This window comes from Cylas formicarius, unplaced genomic scaffold (genome assembly GCF_029955315.1).
Source record: "Cylas formicarius isolate icCylForm1 unplaced genomic scaffold, icCylForm1.1 PGA_scaffold_9__14_contigs__length_23061073, whole genome shotgun sequence".
NCBI classification, from domain to species: Eukaryota; Metazoa; Arthropoda; class Insecta; order Coleoptera; family Brentidae; genus Cylas; species Cylas formicarius.
Window position 1 is genome coordinate 19,535,559 of NW_026844365.1, and position 25,361 is coordinate 19,560,919.

The 25,361-nt window shown below is 33.8% G+C and overlaps 1 protein-coding gene across 1 annotated transcript in view; it reads left to right on the forward strand.

Moving 5' to 3' along the window:
* Positions 1–25,361, forward strand: part of LOC132707756 (laminin subunit alpha) — a 111,908-nt gene that overhangs the window by 23,788 nt on the left and 62,759 nt on the right. The window contains exons 3-13 of the mRNA XM_060679697.1: positions 10,437–10,673; positions 10,722–10,892; positions 10,944–11,157; positions 13,495–13,704; positions 15,604–15,876; positions 15,933–16,070; positions 18,048–18,320; positions 21,783–21,917; positions 21,972–22,089; positions 22,720–22,925; positions 23,810–24,125. Of these exons, the coding sequence (XP_060535680.1) occupies positions 10,437–10,673; positions 10,722–10,892; positions 10,944–11,157; positions 13,495–13,704; positions 15,604–15,876; positions 15,933–16,070; positions 18,048–18,320; positions 21,783–21,917; positions 21,972–22,089; positions 22,720–22,925; positions 23,810–24,125 (2,291 nt within the window). The remainder of the gene's footprint in view (positions 1–10,436; positions 10,674–10,721; positions 10,893–10,943; positions 11,158–13,494; positions 13,705–15,603; positions 15,877–15,932; positions 16,071–18,047; positions 18,321–21,782; positions 21,918–21,971; positions 22,090–22,719; positions 22,926–23,809; positions 24,126–25,361) is intronic.

A 25,361-nucleotide genomic window follows, 5' to 3' on the forward strand; every position in this document is an offset into this window, starting at 1 on the left:
TACTAAACTACAATATTAACATATCTATGATTCTAACTCAACGTTTAGAATTAATATCAGAAAGCAGTAGTTTTAAATTCTTATAGTGCAACTGTCGCTTTACTTCCCCTCTCCAACTTTTGTTTCCATTAGAAAGTAAATAACTATTAAATAATTAATAAATCCGGGTAGGTATTTTTTTTTAATATCTGTAATACCACTTCAGATATTTTAATGATATTTGACACACATGTACTATATATCAAGAAGCATTATTTAGCCACAATTTTTTTAAAATAGACCAGTGGTGGGCGTACGGAATTTCACATGTCTATTTTGGCAGACATTTGGCAACAAATTATCCTTTATTCCGAAAGAAATTTAATTTCTTTATTTTAAAATAAAAATATTTTTTTTATTTAAAAAAAATAAAAACCTCTTCTCTGCACAGTCATAACAATATCGTTAATATTACAGCATGCAGAGAATTATTATCATAATTATTTGCTTAATTAAGTAACTGTCTGTTTTATTAAAATACTTCAAAAAATCGAATACGAAGTACGTAAACTTTGAGGTGTATTTTTGAAATCTGTATAATTATTTCTTATCATTGTAGTAGGCTGTGTCTGTAGAATTATTAATGCTGTTGTCAAAGCGGAAACAGGTACTTTGAGGGCAAATAATCATTTAAAAAAGGGTCCATCCGACAGTAAGAATTCCAGAAATTGAAGAAGCAGTTTTAAATTCTATTGATGAAAATCCTGAATTTAGTACTAGAAAAATTGTAAAGAATCTAAATATTTCGCTCGTTTTGGTTTAGAAAATTTTGCACCATTTTCTGTTGTTCCAATATAATGTTCAACGAGCCAAGAGTACCCACTTCCAAGAGACTTACCCTTGCATGTGAATTTTATCCATGGTTTTTGGACAAAATTGCGCATTATCCCTTGTTTGACCATACAATTTTAGAGATACAGCTAACTTTTCCAGAAATACAATTAGAAATTTCCACAATAACCCAAATATGGGGGATCAAAAATAGTTTCCGGAAAATGTTTGGGCTGGAATTGTTGGAAATTATTATTATTAACGGTTTTTAGAAGAGGATTTGCCAATATTGCTAGAAGAAGTACAATATTTAATCAGGAACAGAATATGGTTCGTGCATGATAGCGTGCCTGCTCACTTTTAGTTCAGACTTTTTCTTATGGGGGTCTATTATTTGTTTTTCTGAAGCACTCTAGTTGGTAACTAAAAACTTGATATGTTGTTTTAGATAGATATTTTATTTTTCACAAAAAAAATGTTCTCGATTTAACTAGTGCAGTGGCGACCTAATTTTTTTCATAGACAGTCAGTGGCATGCCACCGATTTCCTTAAAAAAAATTACATTTGCATCCATTGATGAATACATTTGATCTCTTAATTTATTTTTAGTAAAGCAAAAACTAATTTCTCTGCACGCTGTCATATTAACGATATTGTCATGACCATGCAAAGAAAGGGTTTTTATTTTTTTTAAGTGTCACTCTTGATACATAGTACATGTGTGCCAAATTTCATTAAAATATCTAAAGTGGTATTACAGGTATTAAAAAATATATTTATATAATTATTGTCATTGAATATTTGTTTGTGCCAATGTTTGACGGCCTGTGACGCTTTTTTCCACTTAATTTAACATTTTAATTATTGTTTTAAGTCGTCTAGGGACGAAAACCGCTTTATTAGTTACGAAAAAACTAGAAAAGGCAAAAAGGGTATTTTAAATAAATTAATCTAAAAAAATAAAAATAAACATGCAATTAAATAGTAGCATGCAATGAGTTTTGCTATAAAATTCAACTCGATTATCCTCTGTAATGCCACTGCGTTAAAAGATGTCCTTTATTACCGCAAGTTAAAAAAAAACAGAAAAAAAGATTTTAAATATAAAAACAAATTAAAATTATAATAATAACAAAGGACTTTTATTGTAGAAATTGATCAAATATATACAGGGTGGTTTCTAATTGAATATCAATAATTAAGGGTGCGAATTTTGGGTCCATTTTGGAAGAAATTAAATTGATTGGGTATTGTAAGAATAATTTTTAAGAGAAATCAGTGGCGTACCATCAAAGTCTACCAAAATAGACATGTGAAATTCTGTACGTCCGCCACTGGCGTATTTAAAAAAAATTCTACTACACTAAATAATGCTTCTTGATACATAGTACAGGTATGACAAATTTCATTGCAACATCTAAATGGTATTACAAATATTAAAAAAATATATTTTATTTTTAAAAAAAATTTACCACCTTGTATCTCAACAGATAAGACGTTTAGGACATATTATGAAGTTTTCTTTTTTAAATGGGCCCAAAAACCGCCCCTTATTTATTGACATTCAATTAGAAAACACCCTGTATTATTATTGTTATTAAACATTGATTAAATAATTGATAATACATAAAACAAAAATTGCGATTTCTAAAGATAGTATGGGACGAACCATGCCTTGTAACATGTGGTAATTTCCGAGAATGCTCTTTTGAAACATGTGCGTCACAGATACATCTTAGCTTGTAAAATATTAATAACTCGAAATAATACGTTTTCGGCTAGGAATTGTTTAAAATTATCGAAAAGGTTGATTATCTAACAATTACTTAATTGCTTCACGATATGAGCCGTTAAGATGAAAAATGTTGTGTTTGATATAATTTATCTAATTAATTCATATTAATTAATACGTTTTCTCATAGAAAATTGCCTCTTTGGGCAGTTTTTTGCTTCTGTTACATTTCTATTGTATTTTAATAATGTTTAGGAGCAGCCCATAGTGATTAGCTTTCTCAATTTTTATTGCATCCACCGATTTTTTTTTCTGTGTAACCCTAACGTATTAAATGCTAAATACTGAATATTTTATTAGTTAGTCTAGCTCCGATAGCTTTGGCATACCAAATTTGAATTAATGGCTGCTCCATAATTCTGGATTTCTGAAATGTACCGAATGTACCGGATGTCCCATTAATAAAGGACGTCATATCTCAGGAACCGTTAGTCCAACAACTTAGAAATATAATATTTATAAGTAAATCAGCCAAGAGAAAAAGCTGGGAATTATTTTCAGGTACATAAAATGTTCGCTAGGGGGCGTAAACTCTACTGTAATATATATATATATATATATATATATATATATATATATATATATATATATATATATATATATATATATATATATATATATATATATATATATATATATATCAAAATTAGTTTTAACGTAATCTACTCTTGATACGGAAACTGTTTTGTTTGAACTATTTTTTTCTATCTCCTCAAATTAGGGCTGGGGGAAGGGTCAAATAATTTTTAAGAGCATTTATAGGACCTTCGATTATGATTTTCTCGATACTTTCGAATATAATGGTATAAATATTTTTAGCTAGAATGAAAGACCGCAAAAAGACACAGTAAGTAGCATGGCGATATCGTTTTTCCCGTTTGAGATATAAATAAAAATGTGTTTATAAAACATATTTTTCAACCGGGGCATAGTAAATTTGATTTTGTCCTAATTTGTCCATAATAATCGGCAATAATCACGGGGTGTTTTCGGAGCGCGAGCATTGAAGATGCCAAGTGAGATTTTGGCGAAACGTCTGCAGGATTATAGTCGGAGTTCAACGAGCGAACGGATGATATCCCGGAATATAGTTTCATTACATTTTTCCATCCGTGAATCAATACGTGAGAATATATATATATATATATATATATATATATATATATATATATATATATATATATATATATATAATTATTTCTTTTTAAAATACATGCATCTATTACTTCGAACTAAAATATTTCGAAAACAGTTGCTCCTAGAGAGTTCTAATAACCCATTTCAAGTGGTAATGGTTGAAGAATTCATTTGGTTTAGCAAAAATGTAATACAAGGTAAATTAAGAAGTTATTTAAGTTCATCATGTCAAAAGAACTCCCAGCTAACTCGGCATTTTTATGATATTCTACATCGGGAATACGAAGCTTTTTAAGTTAACAATATTTGAAAAATTGCCCTGTGACATATCGAAAACTAATTTAATCACTCCCTGCATATTATTTCACATAGTAGCTTTTTTAGCAAGACGTGAATTAAGAAGCAAATGAATAATAAACTGATTAAAAAATCGGTCAGGAAGTGACAATACACCCACGTCAATGAAGCTACTACTGTAGGATAAATTTCCTTCCTGCATGACCGTTTATCGTAAACTGCAAACATGTTCTTGTTTTGTAGAGATACGGTTCGGTTTCTTATACAGAGTTAAATCTTCAAATGTCTAACATCGCGTTTTTAGGTGGAAATAGGATTTTTCCTCATAAACATATGTCCTAACTTGATAATGAATATATAAGATTATTGCAAAAAAAATATTAAAACTATGCTGTGTGAGTCAGTCGTACAAGTAAACTACTGTGACAGCATATGATCCTTGTTTGAAGCTAACTGACCTTAACAGAATTCAGCGAATGTATACCTCTTACCTAAGACTAATACATAGTATTCGAAAATCAGAAAATTTCAACATAATCAATATTATAACAAACAAAATTACACTTTTGGGCTTTATCATCATATCGCGCGTTTTAAGATGTTGAGGTTTCTGACATTTTACCTTACGTTTCCCTTTTATTTTATTTATCTTCTCGGGGTCGAAGCTAAAATTTGTAAGCATTTACTTTTTATTTTGTATTTTTTTTTTAAGAACAACTGCTTGGGTTAGGTGGAAGAACAGATATCCGTCTCTGAGGTCTATTTAAGGCGTATGAACTCCATTATAGAATACTGATAATAATTTTTGTGTGTTTTCTAATCGAATGTCAATAATTAAAAGGACGATTTTTGGGTCCATTTTAAAAAGAGAACTTCATATTAATATATGTTCTAAACGTCTTAACTATTGAGATACAAGGTGGTAAAGTTTTTAAAAAAATAAAATATATTTTGTTAATATTTGTAATACCATTTAGATATTGTAATGAAATTTATCACACCTGTACGATGTATCAAGAAGCATTATTTAGTGTAGTAGAATTTTTTTTAAATATACCAGTGGCGGACGTACGGAATTTAACACGTCTATTTTGGTAGATCTTGATGATACGCCACTGATTTCTCTTAAACTAAAAATTATATGTATATATTTGATCATTTTCTACAATAAAAGTCCTTTGTTATTATTATAATTATTATTTGTTTTTATATTTAAAATCCTTTTTTCTGTTTTTTTGTTTAAATTGTCATGTTTGCGGTAATAACACAGTGGCATTACAGAAGGTAATCGAGTTGATTTTTTTATAGCAAAACTAATTGCATGCTACTGTTTAATTGCATGTTTAGTATATTTTTTTAGATTAAGTTATTTAAAATACACTCTTTTTGTCTTTTCTAGTTTTTTCGTAACGCGTTTTGTTTTGATAACAAAATGTCACAGCGTCACAGGCCGTCAAACATTGGCACAAACAAATATTCATTGTTGATTGTTCCTGATATTTTTTTTTCTCATACAAAAACAGTCAGTAAGTAAGTAAATGAAAATACTTAAATGTTCAAAATTCGGGAGAGCGTTTTTAAAAACATTTATTTACACAGAAAACGAAATAAAGTTTTTTTGGAATAATTAAGAGCACATTTTACAATATGACAATCGAATAAATAGGGCTTTTGATGCGGTGTCAGCGATGCGTTATCTTCGCTTAGCTTTGGGCTTCGTCTGCAGTTTGGGACATATAACTCCTCCCTCCTTAACTTTCGAAAATATCGGAGTGTTTTTTCGAAAAAGCTTCAAGATTTTCTCCTTGGCAGGTTTCCTCTTTGGATGCGATTTTCTTCAATTCTCATACCTTTTCGAATAATGATGAAAACTAAAAATAGAACCATGATTATTCCAAAAACAATAACAATTATTTGGAACGTATTTGTTTCTTCTTTCACTGCTAAATCTGGTATATTTCGACAAGATTTATTTTTGAAAGACTGGGGGTATCCAGGACTTTTATTGCGTTCATTTTCGTCAATTGGATTTTTGGCAAAAATATTGGTTTTCTGAACTGGATTTTCACATCGTAGAAGAACTTTTCTTCATTAATTTCTATTTAACAGTTTACTGATATCGTAATCAGTACTGGTACTTCGATTTGCATATATCGATCCGTGTTACACTTGATTAGCAATTTTTCAGGCTTCTGTGGCAAAACAAGAACTAAATTTTGAGTGATTTGTTCTATAATTGCTTCTGACAGGTTCATTTTCGTAATTGGGCAGTTTTCCATTCCGATGTCAAATAAGTTCTCCACGCATACATCTCGGGGGTGAGTTTCTTCTTTCTAAAAACTGATTGATTTTGGATTATTGGAAAATATGGTAAAAGGAAAATATTTCGAATCTTAAAATTGGTAGATGGAAAGATCACTTTCGAGTCAACAAAATTTACCTGAGTTCCCAAAATTTGATAAGAAGATAAAATGTTTTTAAATTGTGGAAATTGATTTTCTTTATAAATTGATGCTGAATATTTAAGCATTTTATTCAAATCTGAAATCGGTAAAATACTATTATGAAGAGCATAACTTTTGCAAACATAATAGCGTCTTCTGGGTTATCTAGAAACATTATAGTATTTTGACAATCTAAGTTTAATTGCGTAATGATCCCGTGAAAACTAAGATAGTCTTGTAAAGAATTTATCGTCATTAATACTGCATTTTGGAATGTTTTTAAACCAGTTTGTAATTTTCGTTGACTTTCATTTAATTTCACAATAATTTAGTTATAATTATTCATTATGCCCTTTGATAAAGATACTTGCAGTTCTAATTCTTTGGCTAAATTATTTTGGTTTTTCTCAATTGCTGCTTTATAATAATTTCCGTCGTCAGCGTGGAGGGTTCCAAATAACAATTTATTTATTTTACCAACCGCGTTAATTAGGCCTCGTTCTTTACGAACATGTGGATGTAAATTTTTCCACCGTAATTTGCATTAAATATTCAGTTCTTAAAAGTAAATTTTCGGCAAGTCCATAATATTATTGGTAATATTTTTAACATTAAACTTATCTTTAATTATTTTGAATGCGTTCTCTATCTTCCTACGTGGTTAATTATTTGGCTTAAATCTACATAATGGATCAATGTATGTTTGTTATAAATTAACTTTGCGTTACCTATCTGGATAGGAAGTATAGAATTTACGAGTTTGGTAACTTGTACGTCTGTCGTTACTATTCGTTCGGTTAGAACTGCTAGGAGTAGAAGAGTCAACATTTTGATCTACATTGGTTTCCTGAAAGAATAGATTTTTATTAGCCTTTGGCATCCTTGTCTTTGGTGTTATTAATTTATTTTCCGTTTGGTTTATTAACGGTATCTTTTTGAATTTAAGAAGTTCTTTGCTTCTAAATTTTGTTTTAATGAAAGTATATTTTTGATCACTAAAATCTGGTTGTTCTTCACGATTTTCGTTTCATTTTGAAATAATGCCTTCTTTTGTTTTTTCATTTAATTCCTTTATTTGTTCGTACAATTTACTTCAGTTTTCTTTATGCGATTGAACATATCATTTAGATCAAATCAAAAGGTGTAAATTTTGTTACTGTGTGTATAGAGTTGTATCCCATTACTGTTCGCTTTATGAGTTGATCTGTAGTTAGATCTTTTTTTTCTTCTTTATCTCTCCACAGAGGAGTTTGAATTACTATTTTGTGGTGTCGTAAAATGTAATTCTATTCGGTATAACTTACAAAAGTCTTCAAGGTCCTTGTTTTTAAATTCTAAAAGTTAAAAAGGTTTTCAACTACCTCGGTTCCTGTTATGCTGTTTAATGGATACGCTTGTCCATAGCGCGAGAATGCGTCAATTACTGTAACGTAGGCTTCATGGATTATTCTAAAGGTATCAACATGAATCTGTTCGAATGGTTTTGATGCTGTTGGGGTTAAGTTAAATTTTATCACTGGTGGTTTTCGATCATACTTATTCTTTTGGCATATGTCACAATTGTTAACATAATTTTCTATGTCGTCAGACATTTTTGGCCAATAATATTTTCTACAAAGAGAATTCTTCATTTCATTTATTCCACGATGGCACGCTTTTATCGTATGGTATAGACTGAGTTTTTCTTGTTGGTCATCTTGGGTTTCGATGTCTTCGAGAACTCCATTACAATGAATTAATTTAAATGCTTAATATTTGAAAGTGTTTTGCAATGTTAAAGCGAAAATTCTAATTTTAATGTTCTGCTTGAAAATAAATTGCATAAGTAGTTTTCGGTTTAAATTATTCCTTCATGATTTGTATAATATTTGGCATGGGATCATTTTTCGGGATTGTGATATAAAATCGATTATTATTAAATACGTTTTCTTTCTTTATTAAGAATTTTCCTACATCTCCTTTTGTTAATATTATTTGATTTATAAAATGGTTTAATGGTTTTTCCGAAAATGGAATTTCAAAAATTGGATTTTCCGCTGAGGAATGTACTGTATCTTTTAAATCTTTTAGGTTTTCTCGTTGGTTAAATGGGGGTTTGATTTGAATGTCCGATAAAATTTTAATTTTTTGTTCGTCCGGTTTAAACAAAATTTCATCTAACGTTAGGTCGTCTAGATTCGGCAATTCGTCGTTATCGTATAATAAAACGTCGCCTATAATTTCATCTCCGTATCCTAAGTTGTTAAATATCGAGTCAGTTTCGAGAGTGTTCATATCTATTGGATATCGTGATAAAGCGTCCGCTGCTTGGTTGTTTTTACCTTCTTTTATATTTAATTTCATATTCATACTCCTCAAGTTTAAGTCTCCATCTAATAAGTCGCGAAGTTGGCTCTTTTAATGACATTAGCCACTGTATTGGTTTATGATCCGTAAAAATAATGAATTTTTGTCCGAATAAATAAGGTGTGTAATATTTACAGCTCCAAACAATCGCTAAAAGTTCCTTTTCAATTGTTGTAGTTTATCTCTGCCGGGTTCAGCGTTCTTGATGCGAAGCATATTGGGTGTCCATCTTGGGATAAAATTCCGGGAGAGCGTTTTTAAAAACATTTATTTACACAGAAAGCGAAATAAAGTTTTATTCGAATTGGCCGATACAAAGGCTGGAATAATTAAGAGTACATTTTACGATATGACAATCGAATAAATAGGGCTTTTGATACGGTGTCAGCGATGCTTAACTTTGGGCTTCGTCTGCAGTATGGGACATATAACTAAATGTCAAATTTTATCGAAATCAAAAGGAAGGTTTTTGCATAATTAGTAAAAAACTACTTTGACATCCCGCATCCCAAAAACAAATGGAGTTAGGATGGGAAAAAAGTCTTATAAATATTGGTATTTATTGGACAAAATTTTAATTTTAAAGTCGCCTTAAACCTTCTTTTACTTTAGGACAAAATTTTAATTTTAAAGTCGCCTTAAACCTACTTTTACTTTTGACGCTATTTAAGGAATAATACATAGTATCACTCTGTCTCACACTATAACTATTGTTTGTGTAATTTGGACCCATTTCTGATCACACAATACGTGAAATCTTTATAATGTAAGGCTCTCAGAGTACCCAACTTTGATATTTAAAATGGAAAATCCGCTATGTTATTCAATTTTTGTTACTGCTTTACGATAAATACGATAAAATTTTGAAAGATATTTGGTCACAATTTGTATGATACAAATTTCGTAAAAATTTGTCTTGCTTTTTCATATTTTCTGTATCAAAGATCAACCAAACTTAAAAGTTCTTCCTATTTAGTTCACAAGTTGGTTTTAGTTATGTGTGCCAAATTTGCACTATACAAATTCCCTAAAAAGTTGTGCTTTTTCATATTTTCTGTATCAAAGATTAATCAAACTGAAAAGTTCGTCCTATTTAGTTGACATGTTGGTTTTAGTTATATGTGGGCCAAATTTGCACGATAAAAATTCCCTAAAAAGAAGTCGTGCTTTTTCATATTTTGTGTATCAAAGATCAACGAAACTTAAAAGTTGTTCCTATTTAGTTGACATGTTGGTTTTAGTTATATGTGTGCCAAATTTGCACGATACAAATTCCCTAAAAAGGTGTCGTGCTTTTTCATATTTTCTGTATCAAAGATCAATAAAACTTAAAAGTTCTTCCTATTTAGTTGACTTGTTGGTTTTAGTTATATGTGTGCCAAATTTGTATGATACAAATTCACTAAAAAGTTGTATGGCTTTTTCATACTAAAGATCAATCAAACTTAAAAGTTTTTAATATTTAGTTGACACGTTTGCTTTAGTCATATGTGTGTCAAAGGAGTCAAAGGAACTCTGGAGTTGGCCATCCAGATCATCCAATTTTCACTTCTGGAGCGATTGAATGACACACCCTTTATTCATTTCGGCTTTTCCATTTTCCGTGCAGGAATTCCACGTCGCATACGTCTACATTTACATGGCGAATTCGCCGCGACCTGGTTTGTGGGTGCTTGAAAAGTCTGCCGATTACGGCAAGACGTACCAGCCTTGGCAGTATTTTTCCGATTCACCGGCGGACTGCGAAACCTACTTCGGCAAGGAAACGCTACAGCCGATCACTAACGACGATTCAGTCGTGTGCACCACAGAGTACTCCAAAATCGTTCCACTTGAGGGCGGAGAAGTAACTGACGATTTTTTGTTAAGAAAAATACCTATAAGTCCGTTTTAGATACCCATCTCGTTACTAACCAATCGACCATCGGCAACACATTACTTCAATTCAACCGTACTCCAAGAATGGACGAGAGCTACTAACGTACGTTTGAGGTTTCTGAGGACAAAAAATCTCTTGGGCCATCTAATGTCGGTGGCCAGGCAAGATCCAACCGTCACTCGGAGAGTAAGTAAACTGCCATTTTCTGGTCCACCAAAACGTCACGGACGCTTTCAGTATTTCTACTCCATCAAAGACATAAGCATTGGTGGGCGTTGCATGTGTAACGGCCATGCGCAAACCTGCGACCTTCCCGACCCCAAGGACAACAGAATTCTCATGTGCAACTGCAAGCACAACACGTGCGGCGCAAAGTGTGACAGGTGTTGTCCGGGTTTCGAACAAAAGGCGTGGCGGCAATCAAAATACGCGGATCCATTTAAATGCGAAGGTAAGTGATTGTATGTATCACATTTAGTCACTGCAAGATGCGGAGAAAAATAACAACATTCGGAGTTGTCCCTACTTTGAGTAACGCCACAGAATACCACAACCACTCACTCACTAGATTCTGAGGTCATTAGAAATTATCACCAAATAACAAATTAATAAGTTCTGTCTTGGAATGACAGGTACAAAAGTTAACATCAATTTCAAATGTTGCGTATTTCCTAAAAATGCAATAAGAAATAACAGCGGAATGCCTGCAAGAATAGTGGTGGTTATTTGACTGAATGTAGAATGCATAAAATGTTTACCCAGTTGCCCTCTAAACAAATAGGAGTTTCCGGCACCGAAGATCATTCCATGTGACTAAAAATGTGGTTACATAATATACTGCTAAACTGCTAATCCATCTGTGCTCTTTAACAGAAGTCTCTGAATCGGAAACCATTGCGAAAGTCTTTTTTCTTGTAGCACAGCAGGTATTGTAAAGTCTGTTCATAGATATAAGAAAGTGACTAACTGATACGAATTAGGGAAAGACCCGAGCAAGCTGTAAGAATGAAATATGGCCGAACAGGTCTGTACTTTGCTTAGAATTTAATTATTTGGGGTTCTGTTAGGAAAAATACTAAACAATATTTATTTATTTATGTATGTATTTATGTTTAAATCTAAAATAAAATTACACAATATTTTTATTATCTACTCAAATTACTTAAAATTATTCACATAATATATCCATATCACTATTGCTATCATCGCCTGTTCTAATTATTATTTGTTCTATATTATTTGTAATATGGATATACGATTGTTCTGCTTTTTCTATATGTTTAACAGAATTTGTCCAACTTTGTGGAGGGATGTTTAAAACTGCGGTTTTTATAAGTTTGAGGACATTGGAGTTAACACGGGGAAAAACATTGTTACGACGAATGGCAGATTTCAGTTGGTGCCAAACATGTTCAAGGGGATTAAATATACAGTGGTATGCTCTAGATTTTTTGCATAATTATCATAGACGTATTCCTTTTGTAGGTTCAAGCTTTGTAGAACCTCCATTAATTGCTTTTTGGTATAATCTTCGTGAAAATAAATGTCGTTATTATACATGTAGTTTGGGATTGTTGCTTTTGTGTCACATGAAGAAGGGCTTTTAGTCAACTGTCTACTGTGATAATTTACATTGTCCATTACAATTCGCTATTAGGAGGAATGTTTGGAACTAGTTTGTTTTTAAACCAACTTTCAAATAAATCAGCGGTGGTGTCTTCATTGTAATCCAGAGAAGAATCTTCAATATTTTTCAGCATGCAAAGTAGTTATTATTTTACCTTTTTTTGATGGCGCGTTTGTTTTACACTTATCAGTTGAGTCAACCCAACCCTTTTCCGGGATATCATAAGTGTCGAACCAGATTTCATCCAAGTAAATAATTGGGCTTTGTTGTTCTCTGTAAATCCTATTTTTTTGTGTTGAATACACTTCCATAAGGTAGTTCTGAAACATTTAACACTGGTTTCATCTTTTTCAAGCCTCCTAATGAAGATATCTAATGTAGGCACGCTTTGTTCCTCGAATAACTGGTAAATTTTACGCCGTATTATATCTTGATCACTTTCATCTACACTCGAGAAAATATCAGCATCGCTTCTTTTCTTCCTCGCTGAAATGGGATTATTCACAATTTTCCATACAGTTGAATAAACATTGTTTATAACCTCCTTAGTCTCTATAGAATAGTGTTTTCTACATTTGGGCGGGAGCATCTCCTGAGATACACTAGACTCGCACATATTTTGCATAATTCGCATACGATTCAACACACCCTGTATTACACACGAAACGAGAATGATTACTAATAAACTTAAACTAAGTAGTATTCCAAACCAAAGAATATTAAACACAGGTAGGTATAAAATTATTTTCTATTACGGACCACAATTTTACCTGAATTTAAATTCCGAAACTTTAGGTAATAATCTTGTTGCATTGTATGTTAATGACCACCGTTGGATAATCCCATTCAAAAGCAATTGGTCACTTTCTTATATCTATGAATAAACCATACCTCTTTTGCCAAGCATTCACGAATAACAAGATGTTAAAAGGGATACTCACTAATAGTTAATCAAAGTAAAAAAGGTACTAAACTTTTAACCTTACAAAACTACCGTGTAGTGTTACGTTACTTTGTGAAATGAATAACGGCGGTTCTTTGGTTCCTGTGTTGTTTAATAGTATACCATTGAGGCGAGCTAATTGTTGCCTCCGCTATATCGTAGGAAGAAACAACAAATTTTTGCACTTTTACCAATTCCAAAATTAACGATTTTTTTAGCTTGTAACTGCTTCCAACACAGCAACGAATGCGAATACGATCCAGACGTCGATAGAGAAAAACTTTCCCTCGACATACACGGAAATTACGAGGGTGGGGGTGTTTGCAAAAATTGCCGCCACAACACCGAAGGCATCAACTGCAACAAGTGCAAACCAAAGTTCTACCGACCATATCACAAACTGTGGAACGAAACTGATGTTTGTCAACGTAAGTATACACCTAAGAATAATCTCGTGGCCATCAAGAAACTATTTTACCCTTACTTATCTGTGGCACAGTGCCATCGTGTGTTTGTGTGTGTGTAGATATTGCGCCGCGTTCAGACATTCATCTTGCTTCCTCCCCTGGAATGTATGTATTCTTCAAGCATAATAATTGATCGTTTGCGCCCTAATGGTGCGCAGCAGGTTACGAAACGAATATGGATTTTAAACTCTTCTAAACACAACCAACATTTGTTGTGGTCGACAGCCCCTGTCATTGAAGTCTCCTTTGTAGTTGTTTGCAGCGACGTTGGCTCTATTGGACACACTCGCCTAGATCTCTGTTTAGGGTGCGCCGGACAAGATTTCCAGAGTCACATGTATCTGCTCCCCCCCGTATATTCCCGCCTCTTTAGTTAGATCTGCTTTGCATCCTTTTGTATATCAAACGATCTATCCCCTGAGGCTGGATCAAACATTAACTTGTGCGATAACTTCAATTCTCATTTTCATCCAATAAGACCAGTTATTTCTAATGACAATTTCGACCAATAAGACCTAGCCGCGTCAACAACTAACATGGCAGCGGACAGTTATAGTCAATTTGACACATTTCAGCTTGGAAGCATTTTCTCAAAATGTGACCAGATTCTGTGAAATAAAGATCGCTTTTTCAAAAGAAAATGGGCACAAAGTGAAGGTTAATTTGTGAAATGTATCATATTCTCTTGAGACACAAAAAATTTGTTACTTTCCCTTTGTATGCACTTGTGATGCACAAAGTGGCGCCTTTTCAGACCTTTTTCATAGTCTTTGGTCGTTTATCTCCAGCGTTGAGCTACCCAGTTTCTGTGATCTTACCGAACCATACAGGGTAACATTTATTTGCAAATGTGTTTGTGCGCTTTTCGTTATTTGTAAACAAATATTTCCAAACATATTTGATATTTAAAAAAAAATGATAAGAATCTATAGTAACATTAGATCTTCTCAAACGTAGCGCAGGTAACTCTGAATCAATTTTTCTAATATCTGTAACAGGTGCGTGAACGATTTTTTTGTTTTTCAAAAGTCAATCTGCATTGACCCATTTTCTTTCAGATTTTACTTTCCGTTTTATCTTCGTAACACACGATATTCTGATTAGTTCATTCAGTGTTCAATCATCAAATTCAGCCTTCTTATAAAGTCTAATGATTTCAGAGTTTTAATTAATCAGTCGCAGCTTTCGAATGATATGATTCGGTACAACACACACTTCCAGTCGTCTCATATAGCATTTGCCCACCTTACTCCGACCTTCAGGGAGGAGTGCTTCCAAGGTTGCTGTTAATAACAGCCCCAGCAGTTTAGCCTAGGTAAGCAGACTATATAGATCCATACCAGATCATGACCATTGTATCTTACCCTGTGACATGTTCAAAGGGATACTTCCCCTTTTCTGATTACACTCTCTAAATAAGAGTTCTACTACGGCATTCTATCCAGAATCACACCTAGATACTCTGAAGAAAGGAATGTTTCAATCTTTTCTTCCGAGTGATATTAGGGAAAAATTGAAGAGGGTTGGACACCGCTCCTTCGTGTATACTCTTAACTATGAAGACCTAGTCGCATCATGATATCAGTGATAAAAGGCTAAAATTATTTTCCATATAAATTTGATTGTTTATGCTGCAGTAACTACCTCACGCGCATCTTTCAATCCTTTTTTCCGACTGAATGGTACCACTTTCATTGGTATCAAGAATAAATTGAAGGGCGTTGGACACCGCTCCTTCGTGTATACTCTTAACTATGAAGACCAAGTCGTATCATGATATCAATGATAAAAGGCTAAAATTCTTTTCCAAATAAATTTGACTGTTTATGGTGCAGTAAGAACCTCACGCGCATCTTTCAGCTTGTCAATGCGACGTCTTCTACTCGACCGGGAACTGCGCAGAAGGTTCGGGACGTTGCGAATGTCGCAAACAGTACAACCCGCCCAACTGCGACAGTTGCAGTTTCGGCTACTTCGACTATCCCAGGTGCAGAGAATGCGAGTGTTTCTTGAACGGCACCCTGGACCTGCAGTGCTCCGCCAAAGACGGAACGTGCACATGCCGACCGAACTACGGCGGCGACTACTGCAAACAGTGCTCCCCCGGATACTACAACTTTCCAGAATGCGGATGTAAACAAATTCAGGCACGTCGTTGTTTCGCAATTTTCGAAACGATTTGTTTGCAGCGTGCCAGTGTGATACGTACGGCGCAGATTCGGAGTCGTGCGACGAGAACACCGGAAATTGCACGTGCAAAGTAAATTACTCTGGCAGAAAGTGCGACGAGTGCCAGAACGGCTACTACAACTATCCGTCATGCCAATGTAATGTTCGACCACGTGTCTAGGGTGTCTCGCGGTTGGTAGGACTTTGGATGGTTTGGTTACAAGAGTTTTTGACTTTCCTCTATCGATATCAAATATTTTAGGGGTCGCAGTGTTGCCACTCGTATCGAGAAAACTGATGTCACTTTCTGATAATGTTTGTAAAATATCTGGCTGAAAGGCCAATAAAAATAAATAATAATAAGACAAATTTTTGAGAAATAAGAATTTCTGAAAGAATAATCAGAATTTATGCAAAATAAGTCAGAGTTTCTGGAAAGATAAACCGCTACAAAATCAATTAAATTATACAACTATCTAAGCTATGAGGTAGCTTATTAATTTACTATGAATCAAGCTAACATAAGCGTTCACAAGAATTCTTACTAACATACAGATTTAAATTTAATTTAAATTAATTTTTCTATTCCTGTATATAAGTCAAAATTTCTGAAACATAAGTAAGTAAGAATCTCTAAACTCATGGTACTAGAGGGAGAGAGAGATACAGGTCGTTCAAAGTTAAATTTTATTGTGAGTTTTCTCACCAATTGAGAAATTTTTTATAGCATAAAAATAGAAACTGGCGGTTTTACTTTTTTCGACATGACAATTACGAATTTGAACCTTATTCGGAGGACAAATATTTCATGTTGTTAAGAACCAAATAGTCCCCCAACAACGTGGATTTTTTAATGGAAGATCCATTCTGAAGCTATTGATGAAAGTTCTCAAATAGACGTCATAGGTTTTGATTTTTCCAAAGCGTTTAATCGCCTAGATCACAAAATTCTAGTCCACAAGCTCAGTGCTTTTGGATTTTCTGAATCGCTTGTTAATTTGTTTTCTTCATACTTGTATAACCACATTCAGTACGCCTATACTGGGGCAATTGATATATGCAAATGACGTAATTTTTTTTTAATCCGGTATTCAGAGGACTGTCTTACTCTTCAACGTAGTAGTTTTACCAGCATAAATATAGCTGTGAAATCGGGGATAATATTCGACTCGAAATTATCCTGTGTTCCTCATGTTAATAAGGTACTGGCAGTAGTTTGGTCTCCTGGGTACAATTGTCATATTAACAGCCTGTAAACAATTCAACGTAAGCTTTTGAAGTATGTATGGTATAAGTTTGACGGAGTATATCCACCACAAGGCTTTATATAAATATCTGTCGAGTTAAAATATGACGAAAATCTGGATTTTTTTTTAATTTTTCATGGGAAATGTACTCTCGTTTAGGCCGACATTTTTTGGGTGAGAAGATAGAGGCGCACTGGGTTATATTCTAAAATTCGATTGATTATACGGTTTCTAACATGTAGACAGGTATTTTAATGAATAGCAACAAGACCCATTGTCCTCATAGATCCTTAAAAAAGAATTTTAGTGTGCGAAAAATGCCTGACGCAAATCAGTTTGAGTATTATATAGTTCGAATTTTTTCTAATAATAATAAAAATCGCTGTATGTTAAACGGACCATTTTCTAAACTCTCATTAAATATTTATGACTATTATATATTTTTGAAAATCTTACAAAAATTAGAGTACGGCACTGGACTCCAAAAAATCGCATCGTTTAATGACACCGAAAAATGGACACACTGTACAGAGAATTTGCAAACATATAGTTTTCTGTCTTAAACCACATGAGCGAAAACTCATTTTTGAATTAAATTAAATTGAATTGAATGATTATGACATCACTTTAAAATTAATTAATACCTGGAAAACAGCTAGAAATAGTTGGCGAGAAATATGTCACGCTATATACACAAGTTGTCAATTAAAAAAAAAACAAAGTTGTCGCTACTTTTCAATACAATCGACAACACTGTCACGTTGAAAATGAGCGTGAAAAACTTAGGTGGCCAAATCGTCACGTCACGTTTTCCTACAACGTCTAACGTTCCATCAATCGTGAGACCCTTGTATAGTGTTCTTGTGGCGTGACTACATTTACTTTTAGATTGTAACTGCGACATCAAGGGTACAAAAGACGGTATATGCGACAAATCGACGGGGCAGTGTATTTGCAAAGAGGGTTACGGCGGTGACCGATGCGATAAATGCATACTTGGTTACTACGGCTATCCAGATTGCCAACCCTGTAACTGTAGTAAAGTCGGTTCTCACGGGTCGACGTGCAGCGCCACCGGAAAGTGCTCATGCCTCGGTAACTACGCTGGCAAGACTTGCGAACAGTGCAGTCCCGGATTTTACAGCTACCCGGACTGCAAGCGTAAGTTGTTTTTATTATTGTCATCAGCAGTATATAAAACAGAAAGTCCGATAATTCAAGTAGCATGCAGTTTCAGTTTTTTCTGATGTTGAATGTCCCTTTTTGAGCCAAAGTTCACCAGTTCTACAGTAAATTAAGTTTAAAAAGCATATTCGAAATTGTGTGTTCAGTACTGGGGTCTTACCTGATGTTCTCAAAAATGCCGTTGTTGTTCCTCTATTTAAACATGGCAACAAAAAAATTACTAGTAACTATAGACCGGTTGTGAATAAAATAATTGAAAAGTGTATCAAGTATAAGGTCTCAATATATCTGAATGATATTGGTGTAAGAGGAGTAGCAATTAACCTATTTAGATCCAATTACAATGAGAGAACACGGAGTGTGAAAATAGCTTGCAACCTGGATAGGTTACAGGTATAGTGCTATTACAACCGATCCCGTTATTAACTTTGCCTACTGATTATTACCCCAAAACCGCAGCCCCTTATAGAACACCCTGCCGAGCAGACCCTTACACCTTACTTCTAGGACCGTCCTAGGAATTTATCTACCTACACTAACAAGCGGGATATGTTTTCAATCTTTTTTCGCCGAGCAATTCCTGAAACATGTACAACAACATTAAATGTTCGGTTCACTTTGTAAGTATTCAATCAATCAATGGTCCTTCACCAGCGCAACAAGTTAATGGCAAGTGCGTAAATTTGTACGTACACCATAAGACCCCACAGTTCGACTACCATCTCCACTTCGTCTTCAAATTCTGCTTCATTCCACTGTCTCCACATTTTAAGGGAACCTTATATATTATTATATATTTATCTTTATTCTTATGACGTACGTTTATCTACCGCGAATGTAATCTATAATCTTAAAAAAAATGTTGTTTACAAATCGAAGAACTATGTAGAAGAGTCAAAAATACAAGAAGAAGAATATTGTTAGTCGACAGGCACACAAGAGAAAAAATATTATTTTCAAAATTACATGTAAGATAAATAGAGTACCTTTACACTTTGAACTACCCAGCGACAACCTCCTCGCAGGATCAAAAAGCTCTAGAATCAGGTACTTAAATACATAATATATACGAACATATTGCAATTTAGATTAAACTCTTAAGAACGATTTATATCAATGCTTAATCAAATTTAAAACGGTCCATTTATTTATTTTTTATTTACATTTATACGTTTCTACAAATATTCGTTACGGTCCATCTTAGACAAGACCTATTCAATGCAGAATAAACATCTGTTGGGATGGGTTTTACCACGGTCCTGCAAAGGCCTGCGGTTAAGGTACTGTAAAATGCTTAAAACGTCAAAGCAATAAATGCACTATATTTTTGGTCGTACAATACAGGCCACAGGATTTGGTGTGCCGTAGGGCACGGTGCTTGGGCCGCTGATGTTTAATTGGCGTACATTAGCGGAATAATGTCTGTAACTAATGAGAGGAACGTGTTTTAGTTTATTGATGATACACCACTGATTGTATCGGGTAAATCTTGGGAGGATTCCATTAGAATAACAGGATTAAAGAAATGGCTAGACCATAGTTTCTTGTCCTTAAATATAAATAAAACACATTTTGATCGAGGAAATATCTACCTACGAATATTCAGAAACTAAACTTTTTTGAAAGAAAAACTTTTACAAAATATCAGGGCACACTGATTGATGAACAATCATATTAATTATTATTATTAACTAGAAAAATCAGAAAACTAATCTATAAGTTCTATGAATTAAGTAATATATTATCCTTGGAGGGACTAAGAATGGTATATTTTTCACTAATATAGTCTATATTGGGTTATAAAAACGATGTATTTAAAAAAAGCGATACCCGGACTAACTTACTCTTTAAGGAGAGAAATCTACTTACTTTTAAACAATTGTATATCAAATAAGTGATAAGATTTCTGTTAAAAACCAACTATTATAAAACCAAAATAAATCGTGGTATTAACACAAGATCTGGTGCCCCAGCACGATTTGGATCTACAGAACCTCAAACATGTAGCGTGCCAGAAACATATATACTGCACTGGACCAGAAGTGTTCAATGCCCTGTCTCCTAAACCAAGAGTTACATCAAATGATATAGTAAAAAACTGACTGGATCTGGCTAAGCGATTTTGATTGAGTTTATTTGGAATAGACTAGAAAATGATAATAAAAGCTATATAGTATAACTTTTAAATTAAAGAAACAACCTTTAATTGTTTAAACAACGTTACTGTTATACTTGTTAACTTTTGATAATGTGTGCTATAATTGTTAATAGTAATGTAATGTAATTGCTGATTGTTAATATTTAAAATCAAATGAACAACAATAAGTTATTATTATTGTTATTAACCTACTGGCTTCATGTTAATGTCTAATCGATTTTTGAAATTGTTTTTATACTCCATACGATTACTAAGAAACTTATCTATATCTTAACCTATATCTTATCTCCGTTGTTTCAGTATCATGAAATTAAGGTTCTTCACACTTTTAATTAACTGCAATCACACCAAGTGATGTCCTAATTCCTAAATCATTACACTGGATAATGGGATTACTGGATATATTTGTGTCATATGCAAATAGTCATTTATATGTATTTATTTTAATTTTGGTTCATAAAATACTGATATATGTGATAAAGCTGAGGCCCTAGTAAACATCGCTGCGCTACTCACGCTTGCATTGATTTTAACGCATCTGACAAGTTCTGTTTATAGGTTTAAGTATATCCAGGGCAAAAGTTTTTCCCTTTCTCATGTAACGTTCTGGTAGTCCAGACATATCTACAGGGCTTTATAGTAGAAAATCAGATGATTATACTCGACATAATATACTTTCGCGGGTATGTTGGACGCTCCAAACCTACCACTATCTACGGCATCAGTACATCAATGCAATTGATCAGCAATAGAGCTGGGATGTTTCCTGACCCTGGACTGTTATCTTTATTTTGCGTCACTTTCCACTATTTCACATTTTTCTCTAAATTCTATCATTAGAGTTTAAAGTTTGTTGTTCTGGTTTCTGAGTAGTTTTTTGGCTCTGTGCCAGAATTGAAGCTTTTTGTCCATTTCTGAGCTTTCATCTAAGCATCTACAGAGTGATAGTCAACGTAGTCTACTGTTTTCTGGGTCTGGTGTGGTGTTAATAATTGTGTCTACAGTCTTTGAACACGTTCATTGATTCTTCTGGTATCTAGACTTTTTTTTCTTTTTTGTGTCTTATGGGGGAGGCCGATTTGTAATCTGAACTCAAAATGAAGCTCAGAAGTGTTGTTTGTGCGTTTGAATGCCTAATATTCATAGCACCTTCTAGAAATTCTTGCGCGGCTATACTATATCGCATTTTTTGTAAATTTAATATACTACTTAGCTTATTGAATTTTCTTCTGCTAATTTCTCTTTAATTTGGAACCTCCGTCCACGAACTGTTTATATAGCATGTGAATGCGACTACGACGGATCTAACGGCATATCCTGCGACGCTGAAGGTAAATGCGAATGTCACAGTAATTTCGCTGGTCAGCGCTGTGACTTGTGCAAGGAGGGGTATTACAATTTTCCCGCCTGTGAAGGTGAGTTGTTCGCGTTGTAATCGGGTGCGTGGCATTATGAAAGAAAAACCTTAGATTGCAACTGCCATCCTGCCGGAGTTGTGGCTGGATTCGCTGGCTGTGGATCGGTACCCGCGGGGGAGCTATGTCAGTGTAAGGAAAGAGTTCAGGGACGTATTTGCAATAAATGCAGGTATGTTATTTAATTTTTAATATTTAGTGACTAAAAGATTGACTTAAACTGTCACTATTCAACTATATTTTCTCCACTAAAATAGTGAACTATATTCACCGCAACAAAAATTTATATTTAGTGACTTAAAATGAGAGGAACTAAGAGAGGAAACGTCAATATCAACTGTACTTAAGTGGTTATAAATAACATTTAAAATACAATATTTTCTCGCCAATTGCTTGGTTATGGAGCTTTAAAAAAACATTTCCAACGTTGTTAGACCTAATTTCAACCTCCCTAGAGGATCAACTACTTAATAGGCAAGTTGAGGTTGGTGTACACAAGCTTTAACACATTGCCTAAGGGGCAACGATAAATTCAACGGGAGCTAATGAAAGCATGTCACCGGAAAGCTTGCATATTCATGCTAGTTGCGCAACTTATTCGCCAGTATCAAGTTTGAGACTAAAAACATTGTCATTAAAGAAGTTTTATGATATTTTACAAGAAAAATCGTACAAGAAAGTCGTCAAAAGTTTTAATTAATACTTTTATAATACATTGTTCAAAGTAGTCTTCAATAGAATTAAAAAAAATCTTTAGCATTAGTTTTTTTTTTCATAAATAATATTGTTTTGTTTGACCTAGGCCGTTATATTGGAACCTAAATCCCAATAATCCGGAAGGTTGCGAGGAATGCGGTTGCAACCCTGCAGGAGTTTTGGGCGGCATAGCAGTGTGCGACACGGAAGACGGACAATGCGTTTGCAAACCTTCAGTAATAGGAAGGAGCTGTTCGGAATGCGCGGATGGCACATACAGTTTAGAGGAGGAAAATCTTTTCGGATGTAAAGGTGAGAGAGCGTGATAAAAAAGTTTTTTTTTCAACTTAACAACAACATTTTATTGCATTTTTGGATAGTCCTTTCAAAGACAAATTCAACGATATATATATGAGTATGGGTCTATGATCATCTTCAGAATTCGGGTTATGTTTAAACCATCATTGTTCGGTTGCTTATTAACTTTTTAAACTTTTTCCATATATTATTTTTACGAAAATAATGCCTTTCTTTAGCCAATGATCAAATTTAAAATATTTTCTTAAAATACGCGAGTGTTTTCACGTTTCGCAAAATGATACTTTTCTCAATTTTCTTAAATGAGACATCTTGTATATTTAATAGCAATTTCAATTACATAGCATAGTACGGGATTCTGACTTATCGTTTTGGCTTAATTGGCAAGTATTTTCTAATAATTCATAAATTCTTTTACATTCATAATTTAAGAATCTTGTAAATAAGGTCCTTAAATGGAAAAAATGTCTTAAAAAAATATATAGAAACCTGCCTGTTAAAAGACACAAACACAAAATTGATGATATTATTAATGTTGGCTTTTTTGACATAATCATCGCAGTAGCTTTCAAAACAATAGTAGTTCTGTGTTGCGGTAATATTAATAATAATAATAATAATAATAACTCTTACAACGCTGTATATAAAAAAGTGACGATTAGGAAAATAAAAAAAATAAAGGTCATTTTAATAGAAACAACTTTTGTATTTACATTTTTTTCGTAACCCCCATAGGTTTCGAGATAAGGTATAGGCCCCTCTCAAACGGGCCACCCTGTATATATAAATTAAACAAAAGCAACGAGAGCACACTTCTTCAAAGGTCTACTTGAATTGTAAAATGGCCAATTCGAATAAACCCTTTTTTTATTTTTTAGATTGTGGATGTGACGTTGGCGGTGCGGTAAGCAACATCTGCAACAAAAAGACGGGACAGTGTATATGCCAGTCCAGAGTCACGGGACAGACATGCAGAGAACCGCTTCAGGCGCATTATTTCCCTACGTTGTACCAATATCAGTACGAGATCGAAGAAGGCCGCACGCCAGAAAGTAACCGACTGAAATACGACAACGATGCAAACGTTTTCAAAAACTATTCCTGGAAGGGATACGCCGTGTTTTCGAATTTGCAAACGGAAGTTATCCAGGACCTATATATTTACAAACCGTCCCTGTACAGGATGGTTTTCAGGTAACCTAATTTTTTTATGAATCATATACAGCTCGTTTTTGTGATGGCATCATATAATTTAATGAACGAATCTCAGGGTCGAAGGAAAATCACCTAAAATACTCGTCATAACAATCTTAACCTTCAATAATCCATAGATCCAGAGAAATTCAAAAAATAATAATCCTTGGTCTGAACCGTTAAAAGCAATAATCCTGCAGTTTGCGTATATAGTGGATGGGAAAATTTTATCTGTGACCGCGACATGATACAAAGCTGCACACCCTTGCCAAACTGTTGTATTTTTTTTCGATTTTGCCAGGAAACTATATAAAACGGTTATTAAATACTGTCCGTTTCACAATGTCAGTTCAAACCAATTAAAGAGAGCAGATTACCGAATTGGGTTTATCCAAACTGTTTTCGCTATAGGTTAAAACAGCAGAAACATTTTAAAGATATTTTTTATAGTCTATAAAAATTAGGGCCAAATTGACCAAAAATTCAAAGAACAAAAAATACCGGTATCTGTCATTTAAAAATGGTTTATTTATTCATTGGGACAACATAATATATAAAACTGTGTTCTTTTAAAAATGTTTCTTATAATTCACTTGAAAAGTTTCCGACCTAATAATAATAGAAGATATTTTTCCTCCATTGCTTTTTTTAGTTTTGCACATAGTCTCCTTGTAACTCTATAGACTTCTCCCATCTCTCTAACCCATCCAAATAGTAGGCAGCGTTTTTCTCCGCAAATAATTGTTCATGAAGGAGGTTGCCTCCTCATTTGATGAAAATCTTTGTCCTCCAAGTCCAGTTTTCAGATAAGGGAACGAAAAAAGGTCGCTTGGGGCCAGAGTAAGGTGGATGGTCAAGCAGTTCCAACCGTAATTCGTTGTTTTTCGCCATGGCAACCGCTGAGGTATGAGTTATCTTGGTGAAACACGATTTTTTTTTGCAAATGTGGCCGTTTTCCGCAATTTCTGTCTTCAGCTTGCCAAGTAATGATGCTCCTGTAATTTTTCCATGGCTATCCCAGTTTTTGCTTTTTTCGGAGTCTGTTTCCCCTTCGCAGTTCACTGTTTGATCGGTAGTCACAGTTTTTGGAGATCCCAAACGTTCATCATCTTCTAAGCTTTTTCGGCCACATGTTAATTCAGCTGCTCAAAATTTCACTGTGGTAAATAACGGTGCAGAGTCCCCATATACAGAGCCCAACTCAACTTTTAGAGGTGCACAACTACGATCACTAGC